General features: G+C 41.0%; 1 protein-coding gene across 4 annotated transcripts in view; it reads right to left on the minus strand.

The window, feature by feature from the left end:
• Positions 1-7,393: 7,393 nt before the first annotated feature.
• PLD1 (phospholipase D1) overlaps positions 7,394-20,632 on the minus strand; it is a 123,476-nt gene continuing 110,237 nt past the window's right edge. For 3 of the 4 annotated variants that reach the window (XM_034780859.1, XM_034780861.1, XM_034780860.1), the window contains 7 exons: positions 20,462-20,550; positions 18,040-18,153; positions 16,211-16,260; positions 15,020-15,154; positions 9,753-9,906; positions 8,307-8,424; positions 7,401-7,625 (listed from right to left, as the gene is read on the minus strand). In XM_034780859.1, coding sequence (XP_034636750.1) covers positions 7,401-7,625; positions 8,307-8,424; positions 9,753-9,906; positions 15,020-15,154; positions 16,211-16,260; positions 18,040-18,153; positions 20,462-20,550 — 885 coding nt within the window. Of the gene's footprint in view, positions 7,626-8,306; positions 8,425-9,752; positions 9,907-15,019; positions 15,155-16,210; positions 16,261-18,039; positions 18,154-20,461; positions 20,551-20,632 lie in introns of all 4 variants that reach the window. The other variant, XM_034780858.1, reaches the window with a different exon arrangement.

A 20,632-nucleotide genomic window follows, 5' to 3' on the forward strand; every position in this document is an offset into this window, starting at 1 on the left:
TAATAAAAGTTTCAATGCCTCACAACCGGTGACTGCCTTTTGTGACCTCCTACAGGATGGGACCCACGAGTTGCGAAACACTGATTTAAACAATGATAGAAACATTTCTACTGCGTGACAAAGCTCGTATTCATAAAATCTAAATTTGGGGCCTGATTTGAGTGTAGTTGTCAGGACCGGGTCATGGACAGTTTGTGGGCACAAAGTGAGCTGCTCAGTATCAGACCCAAGGTCAGAGATCAATTCAGGGCCACAGCAGATCAAACTGCAAAGTCAGAGTCCATTACCAAACTGCGAGCATGGAATGAGAATCAGGGTGAGGCTGGGCCAGGGTTCTTCACTGGGGTCAGTAATGGTTAGGGTCACCAGATAGCAACTGTGAAAAAATGGGACGGAGGTGGGGGGTAATAGGTGCCTATATAAGAAAAAGTCCCAGAAAATGGGACTGTCCCTTTAAAAACGGGACATCTGGTCACCCTAGTAATGGTCCTAAGCCAAAGTCAGTAAACCAAGATCAGAGTCAGGAGCTGAGCCAAAGTCAAGAGCCAGGATCAAGGTGAGTCACAGGAAGGATTGGTGAGGAAGATTCTAGGGCAGAAGCACACACCAAAGATCTGCTTTGCTCAAAAAACTCCCAGAAATGGCTTCCTGGTTTACATAGGGAGTGCCACCCAACCAGGGAATTGCAGAGGGCTGCCATTCCTGCCTCTTAGGTAGGACTTCCTGCAGTACTTCTTGGTGACAGCCCTGACTGGGTTCCTGGTTGCAACAAGGATGTAGTGCCTGCCGGGAACCCCACACACCCTGGTTCTAGACCTCAGGGTTCTTATAGCCATGTTCCTTTAAAATATATTGGTTTTCATTGACTATAGACAAGTTAGCAATCCCCTTGTCCCAGTGGTAACTTTATCTTGGGCTGCATTTGTAATGATTTTTTTCACCCTGAGTCTGCTTTGTCTTTACATTGCCATGGAGATCCACTGATTGCCAAGGAAGTTTTCTTCATTTGGTGCAAAAGCAGAATTAGGTCCACTATGATCATTCCAAAAGCCATTTAAAATGAAAAGTCATCACCCAAATGTTTCTGATACATTATATTTAAATCACTTAATATATATCTATTTACCAAATACAGTAATGGATAGGGAAGGGAGCAGCCATTAGCAGAAACAGGGACACAAAACTGTCAATTCAAAACCCTTCACAGAAGGAGCAGTCAATGTGTTCACAATTTATCACTCTAAAGCGGAGAAGTACAGCGATTCGGAATCACGTCAACCCTTGTACGTCTGAAGCACAAATATTTTGGAAGCTCTTGTTTTATCAATTAGTTTAGTTAGCGGAACCTTGTACATTTCTTGACCTGTGAATTTAAAAATTATCTCATTTCCTGCATGTCAGGATAGAGCCAGATAAATACGAATTACTCACAATATCTATGTTATCTTATGAAACTGCACTGGTAGGTTAAAAATGAACTGATCACAAGTGCTTGAAAAGAAAAAAGAAAAGAAGGCCAAAAAAAAAAAAAAAAGTACTATTGCATTCAGTTTTAGATTTACAGTCTGTGAGCCTAATTCTATCTAATTTACACTGGTTTTACATTGAGTATATTCATTAGGGTGACCAGATGTCCGGATTTTGTAGGGACAGTCCCGATTTTTGGGTCTTTTTCTTATATAGGCTCCTATTATCCCCCACCCCTCCTCCCGATTTTTCACACTTGCTGTCTGGTCACCCTAACATTCATTCACTGCGATGGAGTTACACTCCTAACTAACACCCTGAATCTACAAGGGTCTGGATTTCGGTGGGGCTCAGCATGGGTGAGAAGAGCCCTGTGGCTAGTATGGCAGATGCCCGCCTTGTCCTATTGCACACCTAAGATGGCACTGTGCCGGCTCTTGCTTTGCGCGTATCATAGGTCAGGAGGCACGCTGGGCCAAATTCTCTGCTGGTTTTGAAATGGTGGAACTTCACTGAGGTCAATGGAGCTATTTAAATTTACACCAACAGCGGAGCTGGCCCTAAGTTGTGAAAAAACCAAAAGTAAACCAAAAGCAGTCATGTAAACTTTACACTGTAAAGGGTCATACCGACTTTTTTTCACGTCCCAAAACTGCCTCTGCTTGATTTTTAAATAAAACGCACATACTGTGTAATAACTGTACAAACACCTATAAAAATGTAGATGTCTCCTTTTAAGGCAGATAATCACATAATTTGAGTAGAAGGATACATTAAAAATATCAGAGAGGGCAAATCGTGCAGTCTTCACTTAAGCAAAACTCCCGCTGAAGGCAATGGGACAGAAGAAGGGCTGTAAGATTACGGCCTAAAACTTGAAATTAATTTTAAAAATATGCCTGGATCCTAATATGACAAAGGAAATGTACAGCTATATTGATCCTTCTCTGGTGCCAGTCCCCACCAGAACTCTCATCACCTTCACTGGGGTCATTCCCCAGCAGTGCTTCTGGGATAGGTCCCAGGAGTTTACCCAAATTCCTGTTATAGTTTATGAATCCCTCCCATTTCTAATTGCTCTTACATTTCATCTTGCTGCCCTAGCCACCATGCTTCTGAGGTTTAGTCTATACTAGAAAAGGTTAGCTGGCATAGTTATGCCAGTATAGCTATACTGACAAACCTCCTAGTGTGGGCACAGCTTCTACCGGCAAAAATATGCTTTTGCCGGTTTACCAGCATCTACACTTGGGCTTTTGCTGGTATAAAAATGTCATTTAAAAAAAAAAATCACACCCCTTGTCGACATTATTGTATGGGCAAAAGTTTTTAGTGTAGACCTGGCCTAAGCTAAAATGTTGCTGGACTCCCTTCCAAGGCTGTCTGTGCTGCTTGCTCAAAGGCCAGAGAGGACGCCGAGTGACAAAAGGCACTTCCTTCCCTTGGGACTGATCCTGTTGTCATGTCAGCCAATGGCAAGCCTCTTTCATTGAAGACAGGATTAGACCTTAGGGGTATGTCGACGTTGCAGCTAGGAACTAGCCTCCCAACCTGGGCAGACAGACTCATTCTAGCAGGACTTGAGCTAGCATGCTAAAAATAGCAGCATGAACTTTGTGGCATGGGCTGTCAAGCCTAGGGGGACTTGAGACCCCATCCTGAGCTACAACGTCCACAGCTTAGCTTGAGTCCACTAGCGTGAGTCTGTCTGCCGGGTTGGGAGCTTCACTCCCAGCTGCAGTGTAGACATACCTTAAGTGTGCTGCCCTTGCGCACGCTCAGCGTCAGCTAGTTTGGGGAGTACAAGCCCAGAAGCTGAGCCAAAAGTCCGGGATCTCCTGCATAGCAATGGGTGGCTTTTTTGGTACAAATTATTTTAATAATCAAGTGCTTAGATTACGAAAATCTTATTTTTCATGGGGTTTTTTTTTACCATGCATAATCTTCTATGCTAAAAAGTAAGTCCAATCCTGCAGCTATACAACAAAACATATATTAAAATATCCCGTTCTTTAAAAATATATACAGGTATGGTAAGAAGTGACGCTGAATTCTCGCACTGGCACCTGCTTAGGAATAGCCACCATAAATCTTCCATCCAGGTTGAATCATGAAATATAAAATCTGAGTCTGGAGGAGATTTTTCCTCCTTTTTTTTTTACAATTTTTTAAAAATAAAAGACACAAAAACAGTTCACATATTTCAGGAACTACTATCACTAAAAACAGCATCACTGCTTACAGTACCGTACATTTGCAAATGATTACGCCATGATTTGCTTTGGGTATTCAAAGTAAAAGTAAAACCGCCAGGCTATTAAGGACTAAAGAGTGGTGACTGTTTATGTGCAGAGACCAGGTGTTAAACATCACCCCTGCTGTGGCCTCAAAGCATGTGAAAGAAAAGTCTAATTAACAGCCATTCACAAAAGACACCAACTTCTGTGTAGGCTGTGAATATGTATGAAGAATGATGTGAGGGCACATATTGCACTGTAAAGGCTACAGAGCAGAATACTTCCTCTTGTGACTACTCGTAGGCCCGTGTACTGTAATGTACCTTGATACTGCAAGTTGTTCTGCATTTGTGAACCCTGGACTCGTAGTGTGAATCTTCACTGGAATCAATGGAACTATTCATGGACGTAGGTGCCCATCCATACTGAGCAGCTTGCAGAGTCGGGGCCTAAGAGTGTAAGAGAATTCCAGAATCTTGGCAGCATTTGAATGACTCCATTGAAAAATATTGAATTTCAAGATGCATCAATTCCCCAGAGTATGGGGAATGGCAAAGTTTTGTCTTGGCTTTCTTCTTCTTCTTAATATTTCTTTCTTTTCCCTCCATCCAGAAAGGAAAATAAAATAAAGGTGTTCCGTTAACGTCAAGAGTCTGGCAACCAACAAAATCAGGGAAATTCAAAATGAAGAATTTCTTAGCCTATCCTTTCCCACGGAGCAGAATTCACTCCTGTGCAGAGAGCCAGGGCAATGCCTATACATTACTTTAATTCTATTTAAGCCTTATTTAAAGGGCTGCATAGATCCTGTGCTAACTCTATGCGCAAGGGTGAATCCACCCTCTGTTTTCAGGCAGTGGCAAGATCTTCAAGTAATGAGGTATTTTATATGCCGCAAATGCTGCAAAGCCAATGTATAGTACAAAGGGGGTGGATTAAGAATGGTGTTTCAATACTAACTCAAAATTCCTGGGCTGCATGGGTTGACATCAGACCCCTAACATCATCTGAGATGGGCAAATGCCTCATGGCTTGGGTTTTGCACGTCAGCTGCATTGCAGTTTTGGAAAGACAATCCGGGGTACAAGCTGGGTCACGTTACCTATGAAGCCACAAAGTTTCAATACCACTTCAAAGAGGTGCTGTAAGGATTCAGTAACGATCATGAGATGCTCAGGTACTATGGTGATAGGAGCCATAGAAGATGATAGGAGCATTATATGCTTCTTTAGGTTTGGTTGTAGGTCTGGTGTGAATGAATATGCTGTTCTGGTTTGGGCCTCTTTCAACTATGACTCTATACTTGTGTGGTTTAATGGTAATATATAGCAGGCTATAATTATTTCATATTGGCAGTTTTGTTCAAACTAAAAATGGCCAACAGTTTTTTGCGTGACATTAAAAGCCTTAGGCTAGTGTTAAAAGCAAAAGTATTTTGATGTTTTAGTTTCCTAGCTTTGCAGTGGTTACCTGATAGCATATTTCTCTAGCACAGGAGCTGGCAGGTCAGCCCTGTGTCCCATTTTAAACAACAAATATGATTTTAAATAACAATACTCAACAAATCTTGAGGGAACCTAGTTATCTGCAGTGCACTTCACAAAATCACAGTACCTATAAACACATTGCAGTTTACTTCATAAAAGCTGTGCATGCACTATTGACACATTAAATAGACCACTGGTTCACCGAGTATAAGGAATGGTTGTGAGTCCTGTCCATATCACTAATTAATTGCATCTATAAAATATGAGCATGAAGTAACACAAAACATAGCAACTAGTTCGGACTTGGGCTGCCCTTGAGGAATGTTAGTGTTTGTTACTTATTAATGTGATGTAGTGTTGGAAAATGACTCTATGCCGAATTACATTTCTTAAAATATATAGAGCAATCAGCTTAAATGTAAGATATGCCCAAAACACAATTGGCACATATCTTTCAAAAGGGTGCCATGATTTTTTTTTATAAACTAATGAATGCATGTTGGAAGCCTGTCAAACTTTTTTTTTTTTTTTTTTTTAAGGACAAATTTACTTATAATCATTGGAATTTTTTAGCAAAGAGAAAAATTGCAATGAAAGTTCGTAAGCCTTATGTATAAGGCATAGTGAAGGCTTTTACTGGATCACAGATTAAGGGCCACATTTGCCCTTGCTTGGTGAATGGCACTCCCACTGAATCAGTTAACATTCTGCATTCAGAGATGGGAGTCTCAGCTTCTCACTCTCTCCAGATAGGAACCCAGTGTTCTGAGTTTCTTATTAATTGTGCCACTCGTATTAGTAAATGGAAAGCAAAAAGATTGACCATGTAGAGTGAGTTTATCAATCCCTCAGATGACATGGAGTCACATTTCTGCATTGCAGAGACTGTTCAAAACCATGTCTTCCCATTACTGGAGCTGGTCCCAGAGACAAGTTCAGTGCTATCTCCCCACTAGCCTTTGGAGGGTGATCGAACTCAGTATGAGTAACTTTGATCAACCTTTCAGAGTAGCAGCCGTGTTAGTCTGTATCCGCAAAAAGAACAGGAGTACTTGTGGCACCTTAGAGACTAATACATTTGTTAGTCTCTAAGGTGCCACAAGTACTCCTGTTCTTTTTGATCAACCTTGAACAGCGTCAGCTCAAAATTTCAACTCTGACTCAACTGTTACTAGGTTCTTGTTCCTTATAGGTGAAACAGTGGAAAAGGAAGCAGGGGAAAGCGCTAAGAATTTAATGCAGTGTATACCCACAGCTCTGTGATCCAAACAGAGGACCCAGCTTTGCCAACCTAGCTTTTCGGATTCTCGTCTCCCTAATACATAGCAGCAGGATTTCCTTCAGCTAGAAAAATGTAGGGTTAAAAAGTTGATTCTCCCTTGGGGAAAAATTATAGTTTAGATAGTAAGAAAAAGAGTTGCTGAACTCAAACAAGTTCTGCAAACCCTGAAAAAACAGAATTCAAGAGATTCCCATCACCTCAATCTCCATTAGGGATTGCCCCTCATGGAGATCTCCACAGTGCCATGCTGAGCATGAGGAATGTTGATTGCTGTAGTTGTAGTAAAAAAACCAATGTTTTCCCCTGGGGCCAGGAGACGAGACAGCACCACTGATTCTGACATAAGAGTGTTAGTCTTTTGCCATATATGCAATGTAACATCTAAGCTCGATAGGCAATGATCATAGGAACACCTGAGTTGGCCTCAGGCAACGTTTCCCAACCATTATGGAGGTGTAAGCAGTGAGGGAATACTTAAGGGGATACGAAACAGAGATGATGAAGAGGGTAACTCCAGCTAAGTAATAAACTGTGAGCACACAAAGATTTAGAAAGCACAAACAGCCTACAACTCCTGGGTATCACAATCACTGTACATGTATGATCACGCTGGCAGTAGTAATATACATTATGATTTGTCTCCCTTCATAGGAGTGGCCTGCATCTTTAAGGTGCTTAGAATATGTCTGTAAAGAAGTATTGTTCTTTTCAATTAATAGAACTTGTCAATGATCATAAGTGCCAAATTTTCTTTCCCTCCCCATAACAGTGTCATTTTGTCTGAAGCTGTTCCACCAAAATCCTTAAGAAAGGCACATTAGTTTGATGGAGACCTTTTCAGTGGCTACCTTGGCAATACAAAGCTTCCTGAAATCATCAGGTATGCAAACTGTCTCCAAGGAACCAGACTTTAAAGTCTAAATCATCCTAAGTCCAAACTTCCATGGGCACCATGGATTCTTTTGTTCCAACAGAAGGCAGCAAGTTTTCTTCATCCAGGAAACGAAAGGGGAATTGCACTAGAAATCCATGAATCTTCTTTAATTCTTCTGCTGCTTTTGCAGCATCTTGGGTTATCAATTTTGACTTGGCAATGAAGTCACGCAGCTGGGCTAAATTAGTCACTTCATCACTGGGAAGGCATCGGAACACCTGATTTGAAATGGAAAGAGGAGGTGGCACATAAACATAGAGGAAAATATCACGACATGCATTCCACAGTGGAAACTGATGCTACTGTAAACACCTTCATATATATTTAAGTGAATTGGCTAATGGAGCCTGGGGAGCTTAACAATTTGTACACCCGCCTTTGTGAGAAAATCTGTACAGCAATCGCAAAAGACTGGAGTTTGCAAATTAGGATTCTGGGGACTTTTCCTGATCCCTCCAGGAGATTATCCAAAATTAGCAATAGCGAGTTTGCTTTATCAGTGAGCCCTGCTTTGCATACGGGCAAATAGATGATTCTTTCTTACAGGGCCCAATTCTCTCCTAACACATGCTGATGTAAATCAAGAGCTCCAGAAATTGGAACTACAATACTCTGTAAAATCAGTATATAAATGAGAGGACAATCAGAGTTGCTACCTTGCTTGCCTGCCAACGGTATTTAAGGGTCCAAAAAGTTATGCCAAAAGAAAACCCTTCAGCTGATGTGGCCTTTTGCTGCTCATAGCTTGTGTAATTTCAGTATTCAAAACATCTTGATGAGATCTAGAGATTGAACCCTCCCGCCCCACCAGTCCCTCTCCCACAAAACCAAAATGTTTCTTCTCTCCTTTACATCTATCAACAGCGAAGCAAAAAGAGAAAACGAGCCAGGTACTTCACCTTGTCAAAAATCGTGGCATTGCGGGCAGCTGTTGAAACCCACACCTCCTTGAAGAATCTGTCAGAGACTGGATCCTGAAGATCAGCACTGAAGTCTGCTGAAGAACCAAGAACAACCCTGAAAAGGAGGGGGAAAGAACTGATGTCATTGGAAGGTAACACAGAACCCACCAGAGAATTTTCATAAACAGGAATGTGATCTTTGTAATCAGCTTCTTTCTTCTGGAGGAAAACAAAACCAGCAGGTAACAAAACCAGTCATGTGCAGTTATTGAGTTAAGTGACCCTAGAACACCATCCAAAAACGAAAACTCAAAGGACCCATGCTGTTATTTTTTTTTATTATTAATTATTATTATTATTATTTGCATTGCAGCCCCATTGTGCTAGGCATTGCACAAACATATACCACAAAGATGGGGATATTGTTTATCATAATGTGAGAAACCTTCTGCAAAATCAACCGCAGGTTTTCCAGAAGGTAATAATGGAAGGGGACTGAAGTCATCAGTTCAGAATACCAGTTAGTCCCACCAATGGGAGCCGAGAATATACATCTCCCAAGAGAGGTTCAGCATCCTGCAAAATCAGGCTGTCAGTAGTGGAGCCCTGTGTTCATGTTCCCCTGCTCTAACCACTAGGCACGTTCCCTCTTCGATGTGAAAAAAACAACAACCCAACAGCTCAATCCTGAAGAAGAAAAGGGTTCCCTTAGATAACGTCCTCAATACTTAATAGATGGTGCTGCGCGCACTGAGACTTCCTTGTCTGCCGCTATTTCCTACACAGAATAGTCTGTCAACCTTAGCACTGCCTTATCTTCTCCTCCTTTATGTTTAAAAACCATCCAGATGGAAAATGGGGGGGAAAAGTGTTCTAATGAGAAAATAGCTGTGCTGATGCCAGATGGCTTCTCTGATTAAACAAATTCCCAGTACAAAAAAAAAAAAGACCCCACCACCTAAAACTGATACAGTGCAGTGGCCGTATTTATTTCTTAGCAAAGTTCCATTGTCTTCTGTGCACGTTCCCCCAACTGAAGGGGTCAAGGAAAAATTTAACCAAAACAGACTCCCAAGATTTGTAATCCAAATAGTCATTGGGGGGTGAGGGGGGAAGGAAGGAATGGGACACTGCCTGGGAAATCTAGGCTAAACTCAGTCCATGTGTTAGTGGGTGTAGGTTCATTGATTTTACGGGAGTTAAACCCACTCATATCTTTAATCCCGTGCGTATCCTTTATGGACAACTGCACAGATGCCCCTTTTTCAAAATCAATGAGGAATGCAATCCCTGCAAGGCAGCAGGACTGCATCTTCCTGCACAAGTACAAAATACTAATTACCACAACCTGCTGGGAAAAGACCTCAGTGGGTAAGATCTTCCTGGCACCCAAGAATTTAGCATGAGATTTCCATGCACCGTAATTAGTTTCTAGTTTCATACCTAAAACACCGGAGGCGGAGTGACTGAGCAAATCTTCCGGCTTTGTAGTCCTTTCCATCCATCACTGAAGGGACGGTTTCAGTGTCTTGCACAATGATAGCCATTTCACTGTCGCGTTTTCCCAGCATGCTGCGATCATTGATGTTAGCAGAGCCTTTCAAGGGAAACAAAGAAACTATAACACCACAAACAATACATACCGACACCACAAAGGTGATAGGCCTGTTTAACACCAGCAGGACGTAGAACCAGATCCTCAAAGCTATGGGAGCTAGGCACCAAATAACTTTAAGAATGGGGTCTTGCCAGCTTTTCCTTTGCAGGGCCCCAGCGTTCACAGTATGCCCTGAGACTAGGTAGAAAGACACACCACTCTTGTGTGTAAAGGAGAGTTTCAATGAATAGCTCTCCTCCAACCTCACACTCTTCTGTGTATATCCTACCACCATCACTTTACTGTCGACCACCCTCTACCATCCCACTGTGTGGTTCCTTGCCTGTGCATATGACAAGTTCAGCTGCCTGGACTTAGCCGACCTGAACTCAATTGTCCTCAGTCTCTTCCAATGGAAATGATAAAACACTACTGGAGTTCATAGGTTAAAAATCTTCTCTTTTGTCAGTAGGTGGTAGAGAGGAGGCTGAATTACCTTTGCCACTTGTTGGAACTGGAGAAGATCAATGTAAATGCCATGTGAACATTATCCATTTTATTCTCATTAGCAAAACAATTTAGGTTGCTAAGGATGGAGAGTCTCGAGATGAAGATTTGTTAGAACAGACCCTCCATCAAAGCCACTTCTGATTTAAAGCGCCACAAAAAAGCCAAGATCAGTATGGAGGGGTTGGGGGGAAATCTCCACATTCTCCATAAACTCCAGGGCATGAAAGAAGGTTAAACAATTTTGAATCCAACACAAAAGGTTTTAAAGCTTAATTTCTCAGTAGCCTCCAGCTATTTTTGCAGAGCGATACCATGGCATGCAAGGGCAAGGGTCAGAGTTTAATTTGGTCTTTATTTAATATGTTTAATGACACAAGCTGGCTTCTTTGTTTGAAGTAATTCTATGGAATTTCTTTTCTTCATTTATTTCATAACAAAAGAAAGGAAATTTTTTTACTTGGATTTGTGCCCTAACCCCAGGCAGAATCAGTGTTAAAGTAAATTGCACAGCAGAGCCCACTTACGCAGCATTAGTGTTTCTTCTAAAATAAACAACAGAAAAAGAAAACACCTTCAGGGTATTTTGGGGGGGGGGAGTGGGGTTAAGAAAGAAGGAAATCATTTCTGAGTCATACTGCACTGAGGGAGGTGGAGAACTCCAGTTTCTAGCAACTAGTAAGTAAGGCTTCCAAAACTCCCAGGGGCCAAATTTTCATTTCTATGTATGGAGAGTCATGTATGCCAGTTCCCAAGTATTGCCAATACAATGAAAACGTACCCTGCAGGGGTGTAGAGGCCATTCTAACCAACAGGAACATTTGTTCTTTTTCTATTCTTTGCTGTGCTGTTGAGGTAGCATTAGAACATATTGTGCAAAATGTAAAGAGCCAAAATATCAGACAATTCTTTCAGAACATATGCACACGTCCCAATATATAATTATAACTTCCCCCCTCTCTTTAAAAATGTTTTGAGTGCAGTTATGGCAGTTTAAAGATGCCAGAGTGACGGCACTGGAGAATAAGGTTATTTGGCCAAATAACAAGAAAGGAGATGGGTAGTAGAAACTTCTCCCTGGTACTTGGCTACTGTGCTTCATTCTGTTCTCCAGAGATCATCTCCAAGCCTGGCAGGTTCTCTATGGCCATCCAGTCTTTAGTCACTCTTTCCAGGTGCCAATTAGTTCAGATTCTGATTGTGATCTTTATGGTGGGGACACACACATGCTAAGAACTGGGCTCAGACAACCAGCTCATTCAACACAGATCAGCTAACTGCCAGTGCAGCCAAGAATCATTCTAATGCCTTAGCTATTTCCAACGGGTGTTTGTGTCAGGATCCTGTTACAGTCAGGGAGAAACTGGCAACTATCCCTAAGCAAGTGTCTGACTTTGTGTGCCCATTCCTGCATCTCCCACTGACTGGACATCCAAAAGTGAGTGCACAATCGCTCTGCATATATAAAATGGACAATGCACTTAGGCACTTTGCAGCTTAACCTGTACTGCACAGAGATCAGGGGGAAAAAAAACATGGCACAGAAAAGCAGGCAAGAGTTTGTTGTGGGGGAAGGAGCAGCAAGAGACTACATATAGCTGGGATTTAGCAAATTAACATATACCCACAAAACACGCCAGGCAAAGCAAAAACCCTGCAACAAACGGGTTCCTACAGAAAGAAACCCAGAAGTTTTAGTAATCCCAGTGACTGAATATACTGACTTCCGCTTTATCAGGAGTTGCTAGTGAGAAGGGGAAAAATAAAATCAACCCCCTTAAAATACTCACACTCCTCCACAATGCAGCTGAACTAAGAATTTATTCCCATGTGCTTCAATCACTCAGGGCTTCAGTCACATGGAATTCTTTTCTTTTGGGGGACGGGGAGGAATTAACCAAATTAATTGACGTTTCAATCAACTAATCAGCAGGAAATTTAAGGTAGGACAAATTTGTGCCTCACCGGCTTGTAAACATCTGTGTCACTGCTCTCCTACTGCAGCTGCAGAAACAGGGCCTTGCTTTTTCCACTAGAATGTTGGCACTTCAGTAGGAATGTGTCAGGTGCATGGGGCAGCACTGGAGGATGTATTTAGCTCCACAGCTGGTACACTGAGCCCAAGCCTCTTGGGGGTATGTCTACACTGTAAAAAGACCTGCAGCAGCGAGTCTCAGATCCTGGGTCAACTGACTTGGGCTCACACTACAAGGCTAAAAATAGCAGTGTAGACATTCTTGGAGCCCAAGCTCTGAAACCCAGCCAGGGGGTTGGTGTCGGAGCCCTGGCTCCAGTCCAAGCCTGAACATTAATGTTGCTATTTTTAGCCCCAGAGTGAGAGCCCCCTCAAACATAAATCAGTTGACCTGGGCTTTGAGATTTGCTGCCGTGGGTCTTTTTATTTTTTTTCAGCAGGGTAGACATACCCTTGGACGACAGCAAAACGTACAGATAGCACATCACCATGCCTGCCTGCTTTTAGGTGGATGCACTATAGAATTAGTCCTGTGTTTATGATCATCAATAGTAAAACTATTGTGGCTGTTCTTAATACTAGAGACTTAAGAAGACTATTAAAAAGACAACTATACGTAGCAAAACCCTCCCGATCCAAACTTCAACCTATCTAAGGCTGTATGCTACCAGGATTGTCTCTGAGGAGGACAGTATCGTTCTGCTTCTTACAAGACCTAATATTATGATGCTCATGGGCAAAGCCTTCGTACTGCTACAACAGGCTGAAAAGAACTCTTTTAAAGAAATAGTAGTAACTCTGGGTCAAATTTTTCTCTTGTATTCTGTGGTATAAATCAGAGCTGAATTTGGCCGTATGTTGTTATTTTATGGCCTTATAATAAATATACAATAACAGAGAGACAGATGAACAACATCTATGACTTGTTATAACATATTTTCCTAATGGTCACATGTTCCTCAAGTCTTCCAAATTTCACAGCACACTCTGTTCTTTAAGGAACAGATGACAACTCTTGCAATTTAGTGGCTAAAGCTGAGTTTGATGAAAACAAATGGACAGAATTCCCTGCGGTGGGACAAGTTTAACTGCCGGGGGAATTTCAAAGCCACATTTCTTTATCAATTAATCAATACACTTTAGAAGCCTTCCTCCATCTCGCTTCCTCCATTAACTCGTAATTACTTTACATTTAAATTCAATATACAACACAGGGAATGGGTTAGCAGGTAAAATGGAAGAGAGCACAGCAAGTAGTGATGGCCATGTGCACTTTGTACAGGGCAGAGAAATCTAATGGGATTTTTCAGTCAGGGTAGTCAAATGGTACAAATTTCCTCTGCAATTGAGGGATAGCTCAGTGGTTTGAGCATTGGCCTGCTAAACCCAGGGTTCGTAGGGATATTAAAGAAGGTACTAACAATGATTCCCCCAAGTGACAGTGACCCCCTCATAATTTGTCCCCACACTTTAAAATCCAACAGTTTCACCAAGTACAAAAATCTCTTGGGTCTTCTGTTAAAACTTGTAAGCTACTGTCTGTAAAAACCATTGATTGTATCTATCCTGTGAAAGATACTTTATTACTATGTAAAACTTACAAACAAGTTAATTGACTTTTTCTTGAAGTAACTGATACAATGTAAACAAACACTATAAGCCGTTAAGTGACTTTCACTTCATTCAACCGCTCCTAGGACAGACCCCCACCCTCTGTGATTAAAGGCTGGGAGTCTCAAATGAATTAGCACACACCCCAAAAGTGGTGGAGACAGTAAATTAAAATATGGTTAAGATATGGAATGTACGCTGATGAATGCTTGATATACATGAATGGTTAGGGAGGTGCTAGCCTAGAAAGGGAGTATCCATTGGTGGAAGAATGTGTCAAGTGGATGACCAGACAACCCCCGCAGGGTAAACTGGGATCCACCCCATCACCTGGAAGGATGAGAAACACAAACTTTGGACAGTTTGGAGCCACCAGGAATGTGCCCAGGAATGTGCCATCTGCTGATTGAGTCAGCAACAGCAGAATGAAACAGCTCCCATAGACTAACATAGGAATTAATTTCTATAAGAATGGACTCTCAAGACTGATGACTTTGAGTCTCTGGTTCTGCTGCCAACCTCCAGGAACATCAGGTGCATCTGACACAGACTCGGCTCCATCCTCATGACCAAGAAACCTGGCCAGTAACTTGGCATGAGCAACTTCTAGGCTGGTAACTATAACACCTATACAGAACTTGAATGAATGATTGTGTGAATGAATCTATCTATCTATCTATCTATGTGTGTGTGTGTATAAGGAATAAGTAGTGACAGGAATAAGTAGTCAAACAACGTTGTTTACTTTTATCTTTTGCTTTACCATTATATTTACAATATATGTGGCATCTTTGCTTTATCCCTCTTAATAAGGTCCTGCTGGTTTTTATTCTATTGGTATAACAGGTTGTGAGTTCAAACCTTGAGGGGGCCACTTAGGGATCTGGGGCAAAAATCAGTACTTGGTCCTGCTAGTGAAGGCAGGGGGCTGGACTCGATGACCTTTCAAGGTCCCTTCCAGTTCTAGGAGATAGGACATCTCCATTAATTCATTTATTTATTATTAACTGTTTTACTCACCAATGATGACAGTGTTGTCATCAGCTATAAGCAATTTGCTGTGAACATAGATGAGTTCAGTGACGAGATTTCCGTCCAGCTCGGCGTATGTTCGAAGCCCACAGAACGATATGTAATTTATCCACTGATCTCCAACTGAGGATTAAAAGGGACAATGTGGTGGGAGAGTGAGAGGTGGTCATTAGTAATATAAAAGCAAGGAAAAGCAAAACAGTTAACTTTCAACATCTCCTTAACAATAACAGAATGTAAATAAGTCTCTTTAAAATAGATGTTACTCTGCTATGCCTCTCTGTGCCATTCTGATCCATATAGCCAGCTTGACTGGCTACCCAGGGATTCTCCCATTTTGGACCAAACTCTACCTTGTGTTGTATACTAGCACCTCCAATTGATGCTAACAACTGAGAATCATTTGGCTAGTTGGTTGCTTTCTCTGACTGAGCTGTGGGGAAGAGGTTGTAACCATTTTTTTGTCTGCACATGCTATGGAAACCATTTTCTATTTTAAATGACCTACAGTTCAGATTTAGACAAAAATGCATGAATCAAGGATGTATTATATGGCACGTGTATTTATGAAACATGTTTTTCGTGGTGCTCTGATTTCCATCCAAGCAAATTTAAGGATGCAGGCTGACCCCAGGAAAGCAATTATGATAACAGTGTTATAATTAAATAGTTTTAGCTCTGTGTGGTCGTTGGGTGCCAAGCAACAGTGTAACAAAAAACCATCTCTAAAACAACCCAAGGCTATATGACTCAATAAACGAAATCCAAAAGTGGTGAAGAATCATACATAAGAATTCCCCACCCAACAATCTATAAAATACACACTTCTATTGTCCTCACTCCATCTTTGTGCTGCATAACCCAATGTTAGAAACCAACTTGACCACAAAATCAAGCTAAACAGAAATAAATGTTGGGAGTCTTGTCCACGAGGATGCCATCGATTGGATCTTACTGCTTGATTATATTTTGTCAGATACACAGATGTTTTTGGCTAGCGTGTTTTCCTTATTTTGAAGATGTTTGATATTTGACATAATTGCAATATGTTATGTTATTGAAGTTTATATAACTGGCGAGTGGATGAGCTCATTTATGCTTTATAGCTAATCAATCAAAGTTTAGTGTCCTCAAGACCTAATGATGAACATCACACAGAGAGGGAAACAAAGCACTTACTCTCTGCTTTTAACTGTCCCAGGATAGAATTATCTCCTCTGCACATGGTCCTGGAAAGAATTAAGGTGGCAGTTACAAACACAAATGATCTGAAGCAACGACGTACAATTAGGTATGTGAAGATAGCGATAGTCCTGATGTGCTAATCACAAACACAAGACACATTTTAAGTACCATATAAAGAGAAGAGCTGTGACATTCTCAGAATACATTTTTCCTAAACAAATGTCAACAGGGGTGTAGAACACAGAAGGCATAGAAGTTTGTATGCACCTCTGGTCGGTCACCTTATGCTGGGGAAGATATTGTAGTCTACATGGGGATAAAAAACCCACATCTGGCCTGGGTCAGCTAAGTCAGGCTCACAGGGCTGAAAAATCTCTGTGTAGACATAACCTAAGTATGATTCTGCCGGTCACTGGATTCTCAATGTTGGTCCCTAGGTCTCACGACCCCTATGGTAGCATGGCTCCCTTATAAACCCATGCTGCCTTCAGCTGTCCCTCCCCCAGAAAGCAGTCACAGCAGTACCACTTCCTTCCCCTTTCAAAGCCTCCCCCTGCCATCCCTCTTGTGCTGGGGTTGCTTCTGTCTTCTGAACAAGGAGAGAAGAGCACGGGGTCCCAAGGACCAGAAGGGATCTCTGAGCAGTGTGAGCATCAGCTTTGAAAAAGACTACGGGGGAGATTTTAAAAGGCATAATTGGTAGTTATGTGCCTAATCTGCAATGACTTTCATTAGGATTTAAGGCCTAACTGCCATTTGTGCCTTTGAAAATCTCTCGCTTCCCCGACCCCACCCTACCGCCAGGCTCTGTGGAGCACGAGATTACAAAACTTTGAGGCCTGCCCCAACCTTTACTCCTTGCAAAGAGATATATTTAGCATCATGAAATTTATTGGGTGTGGGTCTTTCAGATGGGGCCTCCTGTGCTCTGTGTGAACATTAAATATCAGTATTTATGCACGTATTTCCAGGGTATAATATAGGTGTCTGTGTTTGAAAATGCATGTTATTCCTCTCAGGCTGATCTCAGAATCTGTGAGAGATACCTGCAAGAAATTCAAGATCTGCTGATGAAACCTAACTAGGGCCCCCTAGTTTGTTTATGGCTGACAAAACCATAAAGCTCTGAGCTCTCTCTGCTGGCTGGGCAGCAGGGCAGTCAAATAAAGCACTCTTCTCTGGGCTGAATTGTCTTCTTTAATGATGGTGGAGCTCAAAGCAAGATAGAGTTGTGGTGCTAATATTTGTTGTTGAACAAATAAAGCCATGTTAATTGCAGCTCTGTTGAAACCACGGGGAAAATTGATACTAAAATACTGTCAGGCTTCTAAAAAAATATCAAAACCACACGGATAAACTAGAAAAAACTGTAGTGATATGTAGTAAATTGTAGTAAATTCTTAAAAGAAGGGTGGAAATTTCAAGTATGAGTAAATTAAGTCTAGCTCTATGTGCTTGTAGAAAACAAACTTATTTTGGAGCCTTATGATGCATCCAGAAAACAGGCTAGACAATGAGCTCAGCAAGGATTTTATTAGCTATCTCTAAGTCCAAGGTCACTATTGCAAATAACAACAATAATATAAAAAATTGTTGCCGTGTTATGTAAAAACTGTATCACAGATAAACAGTTCATTTTCTTTTTCTTTCCCACATACTGTATGTATGTACAGTGCCTAGCACAATATGGCCTTGATTCTGATTGGAACCTGTGGTCACTACCACAGTACAAATCATCACTACCACCACCACATCAACAAAACCATGGAGATCACTATAAAGATCTCAGAGTACTGTGTCCTTTTTTGGCCTGTGCACAGTACCTGTAGTTGAAGTGCATTATGGCTTGCAGTGCATTCCCACCTCCAGTTGAAATATCTCCTTCAAATCCAGGCAACAGCGGGATCACCACATACACTCGGTATCGTTTGCTGTCCCTAAAATAAATAATCCAACAATCCTTTGGGATATTTTCCTGCAATTTCAACTTCTTTTCATCAATCCTGCAACCAGTCCTTATTCACTGGCTCTCATTCCATTGACTTACTCCTATGGTTTCTGTAGTAGGCTTCTACTTCATTTTTAAGGGAGCGCAAGTCAAATGTATTTTTGGTTCAGGTTTTCCACAGTTGTGGTCAGTGCTACAGCATTTGTTTAAATGCACGTGCATAGAAGGTGTAATTTACCAAGAACTGAAAACAACAAAAACAGGTGTAGAATAAAAAGAAAGGTTGGGACATGTTTATTTAAGTGTAAGAGGTATGGTATGCATCACAGAGATGCAGGGTGAGGTAATTTTCTTGATTGTTGTGTCTAGTTTTATGGAAATAAGTGCCTTTGAGAACCTCAGTTTAAACGGACAGCACCTTATTGAACATGGCTAGCAGCATAAATTATTATTGTAAAGTCAATACAAGCATGAAAACATAATTAAATCTACAGTTTTCCTCCTCTCCCAACCTTGTCCTGTTTCCAAGCTGCAGATCACACTGGGAGAGGAGATAGATAGAAAACTCATTCTGGGAAGGCCCATTCATCAAAAGCTGGCCAGTGCACTATTTAGAAAGGGCAAATATTTGGCCTCATATATCACAAGGGTTCAGTTTTCAAGTATCCTTAATTGTGATCTGATCCTGGATTACCTCTGATTTGCTAAATCTACCCATTTTTGCTTTTCCTTTGTTGTTAGTTAGATGCTTATCTTGAGGGCCAGCCAATTTCCGCTGTGGCTTGATTCTAGAGATGCCTTTCAGCCCGAGTAATCCAAAATAACAGTAGGGTGCCAAACAATGGCAATTTCACTAATTAAAATTCAAATGCTCCCTGGCTATAGATGCTGTTTTTACCACCCTGAAAAGAATGGTGGGTAATTTCTGATTGCCTAAATTATCAAAGCCCACATTTTTTTGTTACTGTACTCTATATGTGAAAAGAGTCTTATTTAATTTACTCATCACTAGGTGGCAATGTATTTCAGTATGGATAAAACTATTTTAAAAAACAGTATCTAGGTGGACCAGTTTACATTTTGCTAAGACCATTTTTTCCTGGTAAATCCTTAATTAGCTTGCACCTTCCGATGAGAGACCAGAATAATGGCCAGGGGATCAAAACTGGTTCTCATGTGACTACTAGTACATGTATCAGTGGAGGAATTTCTACTGTTAATGGAACAGCTACCATGGTGGCCCTGAAATTATTGCCAGTTGCTTTGGACCATCAATAGGATTACTCGTGCTTAAAGCTAAGCATATGCTTAAGCACTTCATGGTTTAACGTGTCATTTGTAATCTCAGTATTTGAATAATACAGTGTATCCTTTAGTAAGTAGAAGGAAGTACAAAGGGAATACAGTACTGAAGGAATCTATTTATCCTAGCTTAAGCTGTCAAATGTTTATAGATAAAATTTTAATTAAATGTTATTTTTAAAGCAAACTTTAGAAATGGTTAAAATGTCTCATGTGCACATTATAGAAGAGATGTAAATTGCAAAGATTTGGAAATTAAGGATATAATTATTGATACTGATGAAAATATACTGTATTGTGAGAAAAAATTACTTTTAATCAGCTAGTTCTTACACAAAACCCAGTTTGCTTATCTAAACAGATAATAAAACCTACTAAAATATGCCAGTGAAACAGAGGAGACAAGGAGAAGAGGAACATTATAAACATGGAAAATGTTTTGTCTACAGAATAGAGAAATATGATACTTGATTGGGAACACTCCACCAAGATCTTCCATTTAGGATTAAATATCTGTGTGCCAGCTGGCCTTTTTTCCTTTCCCTATGGAAGTTAAAGTATAACATTACTTCTCTCTTCATCCTAGCCAATGCCATGCACTTTATAGCAAATGCAATCTGGGTGATTCAGCGTGGACTTGATCTTCTACTCTGTTAAGTCAAAAGGTACATACCCAGGTGGTTCAGGAAGGTTTGTCCTGCCACGGCTACATTACTATTTGTACTTGTGCTAACTCTCAGATGTGCAACTACATATACATGAACTGAGAATCGGACCCTGTGCTCATAAGGTAGATGTGGCCTAAACAGTAGATTTTCTGCTGGCTCTAATGCAGCTTTTTAAGCTACAAAGAGGAAACCCAGTCCAACAGGATGTGTTAAAACAGCCTATTACATCCAGTCTTGGAAAGATAAATATGATATTATGGATAGGTAAGAAATCTACAATATGTTTGGAATGGCTCTCCAGCTTAACAAGACTAAGCAAAAAAATACCTGTGTGCTTTAAGAATCCTCCGAGCGATGGTATCTCCAATCTTGTTAGAAACGACTTTGTCATCAGCACAGCTAATAAAAAATTGGTTCTAAGGGAAAAGTGAACACAAAGAAATTCAGAATCATCTCACTGTCTTTTTGCCAAGGATGGTTCAGTGGTTAGGCCCAGAA

The sequence above is a fragment of the Trachemys scripta genome, chromosome 9 (assembly GCF_013100865.1).
Source record: "Trachemys scripta elegans isolate TJP31775 chromosome 9, CAS_Tse_1.0, whole genome shotgun sequence".
NCBI classification, from domain to species: Eukaryota; Metazoa; Chordata; order Testudines; family Emydidae; genus Trachemys; species Trachemys scripta.